Source organism: Apodemus sylvaticus, chromosome 13 (assembly GCF_947179515.1).
Source record: "Apodemus sylvaticus chromosome 13, mApoSyl1.1, whole genome shotgun sequence".
NCBI lineage: Eukaryota > Metazoa > Chordata > Mammalia > Rodentia > Muridae > Apodemus > Apodemus sylvaticus.
This window is the reverse complement of record NC_067484.1, coordinates 15954991-15970201: the sequence shown is the minus strand read 5'-3', so window position 1 is coordinate 15970201 and position 15211 is coordinate 15954991. Positions and strand designations below refer to the sequence as shown.

General features: G+C 39.9%; 1 protein-coding gene across 5 annotated transcripts in view; it reads right to left on the bottom strand.

The window, feature by feature from the left end:
• Atp9b (ATPase phospholipid transporting 9B (putative)) overlaps positions 1-15211 on the bottom strand; it is a 221512-nt gene that overhangs the window by 85074 nt on the left and 121227 nt on the right. For all 5 annotated transcript variants that reach the window (XM_052155254.1, XM_052155257.1, XM_052155255.1 and 2 more), the window contains one exon: positions 6878-7038. In XM_052155254.1, the coding sequence (XP_052011214.1) occupies positions 6878-7038 (161 nt within the window). The remainder of the gene's footprint in view (positions 1-6877; positions 7039-15211) is intronic.

Genomic DNA, 15211 nt, shown 5'->3' with positions numbered 1-15211 from the left:
CTGGTTCTTTGAAAAAATCAACAAGATAGATAAACCCTTAGCCAGACTAACCAAAGGGCACAGAGAAAGTATCCAAATTAACAAAATTAGGAATGGAAACGGAGATATCACAACAGAAACTGAGGAAATTCAAAAAATCATCAGATCCTACTACAAAAACCTGTACTCAACACAACTGGAGAATCTGGAGGAAATGGACATTTTCTTAGACAGATACCAATTACCAAAATTAAACCAGGATCAAATAAACCATCTAAACAGACCCATAACCCCTAAAGAAATAGAAGGGGTCATAGATAGGCTTCCAACCAAAAAAAGCACAGGACCAGATGGTTTCAGTGCAGAATTCTATCAGACCTTCAAAGAAGACTTAACACCAATACTCTTCAAACTCTTCCACCAAATAGTAACAGAAGGAACACTACCCAACTCCTTCTTCGAAGCCACTATTACGCTGATACCAAAACCACACAAAGACCCAACTAAGAAAGATAATTTTAGGCCAATTTCCCTTATGAATATCGATGCAAAAATACTAAATAAAATTCTTGCCCACCGAATCCAAGAACACATCAAAACGATCATCCACCATGATCAAGTAGGCTTCATTCCAGGGATGCAGGGATGGTTCAATATACGGAAATCCATAAATGCTATCCACTACATAAACAAACTCAAAGAAAAAAACCACATGATCATTTCATTAGATGCTGAAAAAGCATTTGACAAAATTCAGCATCCTTTCATGCTAAAAGTCTTGGAAAGGATAGGAATTCAAGGCCCATATCTAAACATAGTAAAAGCAATATACAGCAAACCGGTAGCCAACATCAAACTAAATGGAGAGAAACTTGAAGCAATCCCACTAAAATCAGGGACTAGACAAGGCTGCCCCCTCTCTCCATATCTTTTCAATATAGTTCTTGAAGTTCTAGCTAGAGCATTAGACAACAGAAGGAAGTCAAAGGGATACAAATTGGAAAGGAAGAAGTCAAATTATCACTATTTGCAGATGATATGATCGTATACTTAAGTGACCCTAAAAACTCTACTAGAGAACTCCTACAGCTGATAAACAACTTCAGCAAAGTGGCTGGCTACAAAATTAACGCAAGCAAATCAGTAGCCTTTATATATTCAAAAGATAAGCAGACTGAGAAAGAAATTAGGGAAATGACACCCTTCACAATAGCTACAAACAACATAAAGTATCTTGGGGTGTCTCTAACCAAACAAGTGAAAGACCTATATGACAAGAACTTCAGATCTCTGAAGAATGAAATCGAAGATCATCTCAGGAAATGGAAAAACCTCCCATGCTCGTGGATTGGCAGGATTAATATAGTTAAAATGGCCATCCTGCCAAAGGCAATCTACAGATTCAATGCTATTCCCATAAAAATCCCAACCCAGTTCTTCATAGAGCTAGAAAGAGCAATTCTCAAATTCATCTGGAATAACAAAAAACCCAGGATAGCTAAAACTATTCTCAACAGTAAAAGAACTTCAGGGGGATTCAATATCCCAGACTTTAAACTCTACTACAGAGCAATAGTGATAAAAACTGTATGGTATTGGTACAATATCAGGCAAGCGGATCAATGGAATAGGATTGAAGACCCAGAAATGAACCAACACACCTATGGTCACTTGGTCTTCGACAAAGGGGCTGAAAGCATCCAGTGGAAAAAAGATAGTCTTTTCAACAAATGGTGCTGGTTCAATTGGAGGTCAGCATGCAGAAGAAGAATGCACATCGATCCATTCTTATCTCCTTGTACCAAGCTTAACTCCAAATGGATCAAGGACTTCCATATAAAACCTGACACACTGAAACTAATTGAAAAAAAAAATGGGGAAGACCCTAGAGGACATGGGTACAGGGGAAAAGTTCCTGAATAGAACACCAATAGCTTATGCTCTAAGATCAAGAATTGATAAATGGGACCTCATAAAACTACAAAGTTTCTGTAAGGCAAAGGACACCGTCAAAAGGACAAAACATCAACCAACAGACTGGGAAAGAATCTTCTCCAACCCTAAATCTGACAGAGGGCTAATATCTAATATATACAAAGAATTCAAGAAAGTAGAACCCAGAGATCCAAATAACCCCATTAAAAAGTGGAGTACGGAGCTAAACAAAGAATTTTCACATGAACAACTTCGGAGAGCTGAGAAACACCTTAAGAAATGTTCAACATCATTAATTATTAGGGAAATGCAAATCAAAACAACCCTGAGATTTCACCTCACACCAGTCAGAATGGCTAAGGTCAAAAATTCAGGAGACAGCAGGTGTTGGCAAGGATGTGGAGAAAGAGGAACACTCCTCCACTGCTGGTGGGATTGCAAGATGGTGCAACCACTTTGGAAATCAGTCTGGCGGTTCCTCAGAAAACTGGGCATGTCACTTCCTGAGGACCCTGCTATACCACTACTGGGCATATATCCAGAGGATTCTTCAGCATGCAATAAGGACACATGCTCCATTATGTTCATAGCAGCCCTATTTGTAATAGCCAGAAGCTGGAAAGAACCTAGATGTCCTTCAGCGGAGGAATGGATACAAAAAATGTGGTATATTTATACAATGGAGTACTATTCAGCCATTAGAAACAATGAATTCATGAAATTCTTAGACAAATGGATGGAGCTGGAGAACATCATACTAAGTGAGGTAACCCAGTCTCAAAAGATCAATCATGGTATGCAATCACTGATAAGTGAATATTAGCCTAGAAACTTTGAATACCCAGGACATAATCCACAAATTAAACGATGTCCAAAAAGAATGGAGGAATGGGCCCTGGTTCTGGAAAGACTTAGTGCAAGAGTATAGGGAAATTCCAGAACAGGGAAGTGGGAAGGGGTAGATGGAAGAATAGGGGGACGGAAGAGGGTTTATGGGACTTGCGGGGAGTGGGGACCCAGAAAAGGGGAAATTATTTGCAATGTAAAAATAAATAAATAAATAAATAAATAAATAAATAAATAAATTCCAGTCCAGACTTCACACAAGTGCCCCAGATCTAAGAAGCCAGGCTCCTTCAGCCTCTCTCCCACTATCAAACAGAAGCAGTCTTCAATGTAACATCACAGAACATTCCATCCAGACAGGCTTAAAAAAATCAACTCAAAGGAAGAACACAAGAAAGAAAATCTTTATAATCCCTTCAAGACGATGGGAAAATGCCATTCATTCCTTCAGCAGGCAAAAGCAGGTTCCGTGCATAAGCAAGGATGGAGAAGACAGGCCGTGGGTAGTGCAGAGCAGGCAGGCAGACTCCTCCTAGACTCCTGGTTCCTCTGCCACAACACTTATCTTCCTCTTTGTCTGCTTGGGTGTCCATCATCACCTGGCCACAGCTGGGTAGTCAACAAGTGTCCTAGTATGCTTTCTGATAAACACCATGGCCAAACACAACTTGACTTCTGTTTATCTGACTTACATGTCCACATAACAATTCACCAAGGAGAGAAGTCAGAGCAGGAACTCAAGTAGGAGCCTGGAGGTAGATATTGTAGCCCCGTCCATGGAGAAACACTGCTAACTGGCTCACTTAGCTTGTTTAATCATTCAGTCTAGGGTCACCTGCTCAGGGTGGCACCACCCACAACTGTTTGAGCCCTCTCACGTTAATTAATCATTAATCAAGAAAATGCCCAACAGACCTGCCTATAGACCAATCTGATGAGGACGTTTTCTCAATTGTAGTCCTCCTTTCCCAGGTGATCCTAGTCTTGGGTCAGGTGACATCAAACTTACCAGCAATCGGCTAAAATAAATGGGAAAAGGACATGAAGGTGGCAGGATACTGATTCATTTGTGCATTTCTCTCATCATCAAATGAGCCTGATGCATTGATTGTGGCCTACATTATCACCTATAGTTGTTTCTCAATTGCTTCAATTATAAACAAAACAAAAAAGGAAGGACATAAGTAATAAAAAAAATCCCAAGTCTTATTTCAAACATAATCCTTAAGGGTATCTGTAAATGACATTGGCATTGTTCAGAGCCCATCCCTGTCTGTCTGTCCTGGATAGGAGGGAGACAGCTTAAAGGCTAAGTGGGAGAAGCTTATAAGGTCTTGACTATACAGCTGTAGCCAGGGTGTTGTGGCAGAGGAAGGGGAGCCTAGGAGAGGACTGCTAGCCTGCTCTGCACTGCCCACTCACTATTAGAACCTTGCACTACCAGAAGGGCGTGGAGAAGGTCAAGCCATAGAGGCTACAAGCAAGTCTCAAGTATGAGTGAGGATGACAAGATAGATGTGTAGAACAGAAGCCCTAAGCACAAGTCAATATCACTGTGTGTGTGTTGGAGGAGGCATATAATCATGAGACAGGGGGTGTTAGAGTCCAAATATTTTAAGGTTCTTGAATCATTTTAAAGAAAAGCAAAGAAATAGTTTTTTTTTTAAATTACATGCAGGGTAACCCTTCCATGGAAATAATAGGACAGAATACAAAGAAATACAAGGATAGAAAGGACTTTAAAACATTCAAAGGGCACAAAACATATTAGTACAACAACGTAAGTAAAAATAAATGCAAACAAGTTATTTAATTGTAATAAAGGTAAAGATCACAAAGGACTGAAAAACAAAACTCCCCAGCCACACACTATTTCTAAAACCTTCTCATTCACACAAGACAGCAATTCTAAGCTGGTAAATATTTAATAACACAGCTTTAAAACACAAATGCACCATGGGAAATGAATAAAACCATAATGACGATGAGAGATAGTTTGGTTATAAAGTTAGGGAGAGTTCCTTTAAAAGGAAGCACAGAGATGATTTTAAAAACCCGCAAGATTCATCTAGTGATATTTGTACCAAAAATTCACTCCATAAATATAAAACTTTCTAAGCACACATGGAACATTCATGACTGACTACATCATGCAAAGATAGAGTGCAATGAGAATCTGGAGGTAAGTTCCAGAAGAAGCCCTAAAATATTTTGTCATTAAATTCAGATAAAAACAAACATATAGCCTACTATCACTTGAGAGGTGACATTTCACAGTGTCTCTCAACAACTGTGGCCTACATTACCACCTATAGTTGGTGGTAGCTAACTGGAAGCTGGTATCATTCCCATAGGAAAGAGCCTGCAATTCTATTCCTAGGCATCAGGACGTCCTAGCCTCTGCCTGGGACCTGTGGGCCCAGTTCAGGAGTAGCTAAGCGGGCAGTGACGTGAGACTGACCTAAACTGGTGCTCCTAAGCAGGGGACACATTCTTCTTTTTACACTAATAAGCGAGCTTCTCCTTGGCTGAGGTCCATTGAGAGTGGGTATTGCAAGGATGATCAGTGTATTCATAAGAACAGCAGGGGAACAGCGGGAAGAAGGGCACTAGGCGGAAGGCAGTGGATGGGGATAAGACACAGAGGCTGGGATCACTGCAAGCCGTGCATCCACAGGCTCAAAGTCTATCAACAAACAGCTCCCTGAAGAATCTGCATATCTGAGTAAACTCTGTCATAACTGTTGAATAAAACAGACATGTGACTTCTCAGTTACATTATCTGTTCTTGAGCTCACATATGGTATTCAATACCATACATGCTATCTAGGGTGGTTTGTATATATGAACTTTGCAAAGCAGTATGTGCAGGAGCTCTTCCTGCTCACTGTGTTACCTGGCTCCAGCATGGGATACAAAGCTGGTTATTTAAACAGTTGGCATCCCTTACAGAGTTAGGTGGTGAACAGTGACCAGGAAAGAAGACAGGCCTCAGCACAGAGCCAAACAGAATGGCAGCTAATGACACGCAGTAAGTGCCTTGGGATGGCTTGGTTGGATCTTCCACAGGCCTGAGAGGTATTCATGGGTGATGTTTGAATGACAAAGAACTAACTGTAGGCACCAGTAGACAGAACAGCTAGGTCTGAGGACAGTCTTGAGTCATTCCTGGAGAGGGGAGAGAAGACAAGCCCAGCTTCTGTATGAGGCAATGCTTCCCAAAGACAAAGCTGTGGAGCTGGCTGGCTTTAAGGCTGTGTCGAAGCTGAGGACTATCCACATGAGAAGTGTGGTGGTAACAGCAATGGCAGCTGAATACAGGAGCCTTGTTGCCTGGATCCTGTCACCTTAACTCACATTACAAATGACAGTCTAGATCCAGGCTTCATTCATGAGTCACAAGGTTTACTCAGGAAGAATCTCAGTCTTTTATATATGTAAGCATAATACACACAAACACACTAAGGATATCATCTTTCTAAAGATATCATTTTTGAGGCTGTTTGAGTCTTTAGATACTGAATATTAACTGCCTATACACCTATCTCTAGTTACACTGCTTATCATTTTGAAAAATAGTTCCTTTTGAAGACTGCCTTGGTTAGCATTTCTTCTAATTTAAATTATCTATCAGATCCTCCTTAAACAGTGGGGACCTTCCTTTTTATTTGTTTCCTGAGGCAGGGTCTTGCTATGTAGCCAGGCCTTAGGGTCCTGGCTGTGGCTAAGGATTACAGGTGAACATTACTACGCCTCACTTTTAAAAATAGATCATTTCAACTGTCAACAATGCACACAGGCCCTAGAGCACTGGAAGTCAGCAATCTCCAATTTGCTAACTTTTCTTCTGAATTCATATTTATGTTTGAACACGAGGCATTTACAGCCTTTGAGACAACACTATTAAAAGCACAAAAACTGGTACTTTAAGTTACTCTAGAAAAACTCATCATGTTCTAATTGCACTTACAGACTGATAACTTGCTCTATTCATCTGGGCTCCCAACCTCTTCTGCTACAGTTCTGACTGGGTAACCTCTTTCACACTATAAAACAATTTCAGCAACATTATACATTAGGAAATGAGACATCTTTGTTCTTCTAATTTTAAACATACCTTATGGGAATGATGTAGGAAAAGAGAAGGAGGAACCGAAAAAGATTACGGTACCATGGGCCTGCAAATCCCTGTAAGGTTACCATAACAACAGAAAGAACAACTAAAGCCAAAAACAGCGCCTTTGTCAGCTGATTGAGTTCGAGGTCCAATAAACCAACCTAAAAAAAAAAAAAGTGTAACATTAATACATGCTCAAGCTGGTGCCTATCCCTAGTGTCCTGTCAGAAGACATGGAAACGACGACTTGAGGAGACATAAGATTTTAATAGTCTTTATAATAATTCAACACAAAACTATTGATTTTCTCTTCCCACACCACTCCTAGATTCCGGTAGGATTTCTAAAACTGTGCTGTAAGCTGTACAGTTCTCAGGGAGAAGTGATGGCAGAATGGTAGACCAGGGTGAGCAACCAACCCCACAGCTTCATCTGCTGTGTGCTGACAGGAAGATGCCGACAGGACAAGACCAAGAATCACAAAAGCAGGACTGCATCACAACAGTTCTGTGAACAACGAGTTCATCCTCTGTTGCATGCAGGTAAGATCATCCCTGTTGTCGCCCTCCACTCAGATCCAGAGTCCCCCACTTGCAGGACAGTGTGTGCTAGCCATTCTGTAAATTTCCAAAAAAAAAAAAAAAAACTTACAAAGAGATCAAGCATCGAGGCCAGTTGAATTGGAACTTGCTTAATTTATGTAAGTCCCACACTTCTGACTCCTCCAGTGTAACATACTACACTGAAATTCATCCTGTGGATTGATACTAGATTAAGGAAGATTACACCAAAGCAAGCAATCATTTCTCCGTGGTCTTGGAAACAGGGAGCACTGATACCCAAATAGCCCTTGCTCTAAAAAGTAAAGACAACCTAACCTGGCTCTTCTGAAATGTGCAACTCCAATTTTGAGCTCTGGCAATTTCTGTGGATGGCTTTTTCTACTTCACCCATAAAGAGCAATATGCCGTCCCATGTGTGGGCAAGGGAGGGCGCTATTTGAGGTTAAAACAGAGAAGCAGCAACAGGAGAGAGAGAAGAGAAGGCACACAGCAGCGGAGGCTACTGAGCTGAAGCTTGCTCACTTGGATTTGGACTCTACCCCCAAGGGTGTAACCCAGGGCTGGCCCTCAGTTTCTTACTGTACAATAAGGGCCCATCAGGGCTCTAGGAAGGAAGCAACACTGTTTGTAAACAGTGTCATATGGCACAACTCTCTAAGTCTAGCAGGGAAGGAGGCAACGCTGTATACAGTGTCACACGACTGTAAGTCTAGCAGGCTTACTATTTTCGCTGTTATACTTTGGACCCAGTTACTCTTCAGCTAAACCATGTGACTTTGGGGACTAGCCTCAAAATTTTTTTTAAAATTTATTGTTATTATTAGTAATAGAATTATTTTAAAATCAGGATTTTGCTATGTAGTCTTGCTTGACCTAGGACTCCCTACATAGACAGGCTGGCCCCCAACTTACATTGATTCTCCTGCTTCTATCTCTAAAATATTAAAAGCTAGGAATAAGCCATTACTTTTGGCCCAGCACCAAACTCAATCCATTGAGTAATCGTGGTTGGAGGAGGGAGCTAGGTTATTATTGGGCACATAGACAATACTGAATGAGGTCATGGCCACTGGCCACTGGCCACTGGGGTACCTGACTCAGGTGGTGTGAACAGCAGACCCAATTCTATCAGGCTAAGCATCTTCTTGCCACCCTGAATATGGCACCGTTTTTTAAAAGGAAAGCAGGGTAAAGAGGTTGTGTCAGAGAGAGAAGAAAGGAATGGAAGAGAAGGAGAGAGAAAGAAAGGAGAGAGAGAGAATATAAGAATATAAGAGAGAATATAACCAACAAAATCTTAATTTAAAAAAATAAAACAAAACACTAGCTCTTAAATGTAAATAATTGAAGATTAGTTGAACTACTCTGGTTTGTTTCATAGTGCCTCAGAAAATTAGCTTTTCCCATACTCATAATTTAGTTTAAATCTAGTTTTGATTAATATTTGCCACAAACCCTTATGAGACCATGAGAAGCCATTGCTAGAAAGAAAGAAAAACAAGTTTCTCAGAAAGTTCATTAAATTCATTGTAAAGAAAACTAATTAAGCAAGTAATTACATGCCTCCACACCTTGTATGCTAGACTCTAAGGTTATGAAAATGAGTTAATTATGAGAATTCCTTTTTACCTGCAAGAAAGAGTCTACTAAGAAAAAAAATGAACACTAGTACTCTATGTGTTCTTCTCTGTCCAGGTTTATGTGTGAACCATGTTGGTAAATACATCATGGTCTTTGAAAGCACTACAGAAACCAGAAGCGCTGACCAGACCCCAGGAGAACTGGAGTCTTCACCCATCCCAGTGTCCCAGGCTGCAGAGGACAGTGAGCTGAGGCCCTCCCAGAGCCTAGCACAAGTGGAACACGCTCTCACTCAGGGGCTCCCAATGCTGCCACGACTGTGCAAAAGTCCTAAACAGGAAACCTCAAACACTAACTACACGTCTCATTCACACAGAGCATTGCCTCACTTTGATGGTGACAAATGGGACATGGCATTCTGCACAGCACACAGCAGCTCATATCAACAGTCTTCTGTGGAGACTGGAGACTCTCAGGTTTAAGTTCCCCCGAACCACATGTACTCTAGTTCTCAGCAGCAGATGGACTGCCTCAAAGCCCACTAAATCCTGGGAGGCTACCCAAGCCGGCTTAGCCCTTCCCACCTTCAGGTCTAGCACCAGCACAGTGAAGTACTACTTCCCTGGATGGTGAGTGCTGTGAAAGGGCCAGTATTCAAGAGTTCTGACAATGCCCCAGCCGTGCTTTCCTCCTGAGAACAGGCAGCTCAGACCGCAGTGGCTGATTTATCTGCTCCATTTAAAAGCAGCACAAGGAGGACAAATACCATGCGATTTCCGCTACTTCACTACTACATAGTTTATGCTTGAATTATTGAGAAAAATAGGGTTTTGGATTAAAATGAAGAAAAATTAAGCCAGGGAAGTAGAGCATGTTTCAAAGCCCAGATCTTTCTACTGTGACAAAGGCGGTCTAAGTTTCAGGCCTCACTGAGGATCAGATGAAGTCATTATTCATTCAGTCAGGGAAAAAAGACTCAATTACCTCAACCTAAAGATGCTATCAATGAATGCAAAGTGCATATTTTACTCTATTCATCCAAATCCCATTAAAAAGTGAAAGGAATGATTTAATCTGGCCTTCCAGAGTTGGCCTTTTTTATAATAAAATAAAGAATTACTGTCTTGCAAAATGCATAACCACTGTCTCACACTTCCCCCTGCATAAGAGCAGTGAAAGACCAAAAGGTTGCACAAAACTTCTGAGAAGCAAATGCCACATAGCTATTGGAAACACTGAAAGTTGCCCATGCACAGGCTACGCAGCTAATTCCAGACAGTAATACCTTTCCAACTGACCAAGACAGATGTAGCTGACCACTGAGCAGTGGGCATCAAGTTTGAAGCCAAGAGAAGGCTCCCTTCTCCCTCTCCCTTCCATGGAGAGGAGGGTTCTGATGACAGGCTCAGCAGGTCAGATCTACTCTCCTCCAGTGGGCAGGCAGTTCCCTCACATTCTTGCAGGCACATTTTCTGCCCTTCCTTGACTAGAATGCCAAGCCTAACTTTGGTTAATTCCAAGAAAGGGCAGCAGTAAGAAAAGAAGTTTTTAATACTAGTTTGTTTGTTTAAAAAAAAATGAAACATTTCAACCAATCTTTTATATTCAAATTTTCTGCAAAACTTTTAAAAGTATTTCATCTAAAAGCTAAGATTAAGATTTAAAAAGTACTGAAAAAAAAAAAAAGAAAAACAAAGTCATAGATTCTATAAAGTGTCCCCTTCAGCTTTGATGTGTCTCTCAGTATTACTAAAGAATTTCTTAAACACTTGATCAATCCAGAACTTTCTACTATGATTGTAAAATCTTTTTAATCTTAAGATACATTATTAATCACTTGAAATAACTATGACTGTTTGAGAAAAGGTAAATTAAACACTCTAGGAAGTAATCTCCAACATTTACTACTAAGTTCTTATATTAGTAAAGCAAATTTTCTTCTACTTGTCATAATATTTGTTTTATTTCAAACAACTGTGATAACAAAATTAAATACGCTACTGGAAATTTTAATCTCCACGGGAAAATTTGTGCATAATGCCTAAGACAACCACAATGGCTCTGCAAAGGGGCTGTTCTAGGATAATGAACACAATAATTGCCTGTATAATCTAAAATGCTACTAATGGCAACGATCACAAATCCATTTAGCTCCTCTTTAATTTATGTACCAAGTTTTAAATAGCTAATGGTTCTCAGTAAAATAATGGTTTATACCAACAATAAAGGGTAAATACGGTGTTCTCCTGCTTAATCAAGAAAGGATCAGTCAGTTGGTTTTTTTTTTTTTTTTAATGAACACATGGATGAATGAGAATTGGACCTTATCTCTACAGAACAGCACCACTCCCATCCATCTCAAAGTTAAAGTGCCTGCATAGACTAAGTTCCTAAGAAATCAATGTGCACACCAAAGTATAGGAACAACAGTATGTTACAAAACCCTACGTTCTGTGAACGTTTTAAATGTACAGGAAACACAGCTCTGAAGTACAAGCAACTGCTGCTAACATCACCCGTGGATTCAAAGATGGAACTGTCACAGCACTTTCACCACTCCTCTAAGATTTACATGTACTCATTCCTTACATGGAAATATTTCAGAATCACAAAATTTCAGAGATACTGCACAGCTCTGAAGAAAAACTATATTTTAAATTGCCCTATGCTTTCCTTGTGAATACTGTATTACTTGAAAGAGAGAAAAGCCCCTGATAAAATGTCTAATTCATCTGAGATTCCATGAACATGAGTGTATCTTTAGATGAGATGCATAAGAAGGAAACAGTGACTGTTAGCTGTCTGTGAACTGACTACTGTCTCTTCATTGGATGCAGCACAACACTGATGTAGAGCTGCTATGAACCTAACTGGATTCTTATAAAAGGATTATTTCAATTCAACATCTTTAAAATAAATCAGTCTGTACTATACCATTTAATCCAATATTTTTTAAAAAGTAATTTTAAGATCTGTATTTGTATTTAAATAAATTAAAGTTGTACATTATATCTAATCCCTAAATCTTATACCAATTACTTCCCATCACAGAGTTTAAATTATTAGCAGGATTTTTTTTGAAGTTATCACTTCAAAGAATGATAAAATGAGGTAGCTTTTTGCCACTTCAAATTTGTTTACTTATTCATTTTGGGATATGAACTACTAAGTCTTAACTGTTTACAGCCATGCAGCTGGCCACACGACGACGCTGTGCCGCCCCAGGGATCTGCGAAATAAGAAGGGCTTCTTTGGAACATTATTGTCTATTGGCTCAATAAGCTGTGCTTTAAAAGCTCTCTAAGTATATATAAGTGTGACAATGCCTAATATAGTATATTCACCTTAAAATATAAACTCTGTATTTATGTAAGACATTCAGGTCTACAGTGAAACAATAATTCATAATTTTCACTACTTTTCACTTAGAATTTAGGGTTCTCACTTGGCTATTGTGTAAATTTATTACACAATATGTTTTTTCCTTGATTATTTACATTTTAAAAAGAAAATGGTGAAAGCCTTGAGGAGACTGTAAGGTGCCTTACAGTATACCCATGAGTACCTGAATTTAATCTCTGGCATGCATGTAAAAGCTGGGTGTGCCAGCACACTTCTGTAATTTCCCTGCTGAGAAGGGAGAGGCAGGAGAAACTTTGGGACTTATTAGCCAGAAGACAAGTAGAATCACGGTGTTCCAGGTTGAAGAGAACTTGCTTCAAAATACAAAGGCAGAGAAGTGATTGAGAAACAATTTTCAACATCAACTTTGGCCTCAGCATGTATACTCAGTGCATAAATGCATGGTGCGCGCACGCGCACACGCACACACAGGGTTATCACATTTATGTGTTTCTATATGTAAACAAAAGTGTACCAGTACAATTATCATGTACCAAACAAAAGACAGAAGTTCCTTTCAACACTCAAGGAGCTAATCAGGAGACAAAGGCTTTCAAGTGGGTCTTACACATTTCTTTCTTAATGTAGAACCATGCACGCTGTGACATGGTTCGCCATAGAGAATAGGTAAAAGATACCTGCTGGTATCTGCAGGTGCAGGCACTACTGCCTTGAAGAACACTGTGATACTTGACTTTTCAAAACGCTGCTGTTCACACAGAGGCTCTGGCCTTTACTATGACCTACTCCACTCACCAAGACATTCTTCATAATTTGCAGTAATACCTGAAACAGCCCAGCAGCCAAGAGCATGTGTCCATGCATGCATCAAATCTCAGGTGTGCTTTTGAAAAGCTTGTGCTGCTTCTATATGTTCGAGAGGGGGCACCTTGTCCTGCTGAATGCTGGCTAGCAGCCATTATTGACATTAAAACCTTTATTGAAATATAATCAAAATGTTAAAAGCCAGCAAATATAATGTAATGGTTTTTAACATGCTGATGTGCTAACACTTTTATTTTAAAATTATAAATTATTTCAAAAAATTTCAGCTGTGAAACATCAAAATTGTGTTTAAAACAAAAATAAATGAGGGGAATAGGTAAAAGATCTGGAATTTTCATTTTTATTTCATGTATACACAGGACCTTAGAGAAGTCCATCACTTCCTAACATACCTTACTTAAGATCATATGATACCACAGTGAAGTTCTTTCCAAGTTGGTGATAAGGGGAGACTAAATCCTATGGTTAGTTCTCACTATCATCCAAGGTCTACATTTGTATATACTCAGCCCTGACCCTGCTGCTATTTCACTCATTACCTCTTCACACCCATGTTTTAAGACTAGGGAGACACAAGAAGGAGTGTGCGGCATGGCAAGGATTTGCCAGCAGAGGGCGCTCCAGGTTGGCACAGAGTCTTCCTGGAGTCTGTTCTCAGTAAAGTATGGCTTCATCTCCACATCAATAGCTCAGTTCATTAACCACATAGATTACTTATTTTTGACAACAGAGTTGACCTAAATATCTTCTTATCATGCAGAATTCAGGGAATAACTGGTAGGCTTTGACACTTCGGAGTATAGGACTGGGAGGTTCATGGATGAAAATCTACCTGTATAAGGAAGAAATCCTATTAAAGATCCATCCAAAGCCTCTGCCCTGGCACACACTCAAAATGCTAGCAACACAGGAGTGAGCCAAGTATATGGAATGGCAACTAGCTTGCAGAGTGCTCTTAAATCACTGAATGGATTTGTCTGATTTGTGTGGTAACAATACAAAAACCTGTCTGTTTTAAAAGGCTTGACCAAATTATCCACCAATTTACAACAATTGCTTCAACAGCTTACGCTACCCACTAAAGTCAGGTCTCAGAACCATTCACATTACTGGTATCTGTGGTCAAGTATTTGGTTAGCAATTTAGTTTAACTAAATAAAACTTGCAAAATATACCTAGAGTCTTTTTGAATCATTCAAAGATTTTGTAGTTACGAATTCACCTACGTGATAAAAATTACTATTTACTCTGAAGTCAATGCTTTGGCAGTCCGTTAAGGATATGTGCACAGTGGCAAAACAGAAACAAAATACAAACCCTAAAGCCACCTCCCGACGCTGGTATCTCAGTGACCAAGTCAGTGAGGTAGAGCTATATATTCCCTTCACAGATTCCAGGAGTCAAAGGACAGAATGTAGCCCTCTTTATAGACTGGCTGGGGTAAAAAACTATGATGAACTGCATCATGCATTTTTATTACTACTTTTTGACTTTAAATGTCATATATAACATACAGATGAGTGTCTGCATGTCCTTGAGAAGGAAAAGCATGTTCAGTTTTGACCTGACTGAGATGGCTGTCCTGGGACACTATAGGTGCCCAGCTCACTGGGCGGGGTCCATGGGCGCAGGAGGCCATCCCTGGGAAGCAGGGCCTTGATGTGCTTGCCTCATGCATTATCCTCCTCCTCCTCCTCCTCCTTGTGTGTGTGTGTAAGAGAGAGAGAGAGAGAGAGAGAGAGAGAGAGAGAGAGAGAGAGAGAGAGAGAGAGAGAATATGGTAGGGTTTTTTCCATCTTAAGTTTATTTTTCCTTTCAAGAAATAAACTGCTAAGTCTTAACTGTCTGCATCCATGCAGCAGGAAAATTCAATTTATTTTGGCAATTTTGTATGTGCTTTAAGATATTATTCATCTTTTGAATTTACTTAAGTAGAACACTAGCCTGATCTTTCCCATGTGAAGACGGTGAGCTGAGCTTGGTCAGCAATGCTCTCTCTCAC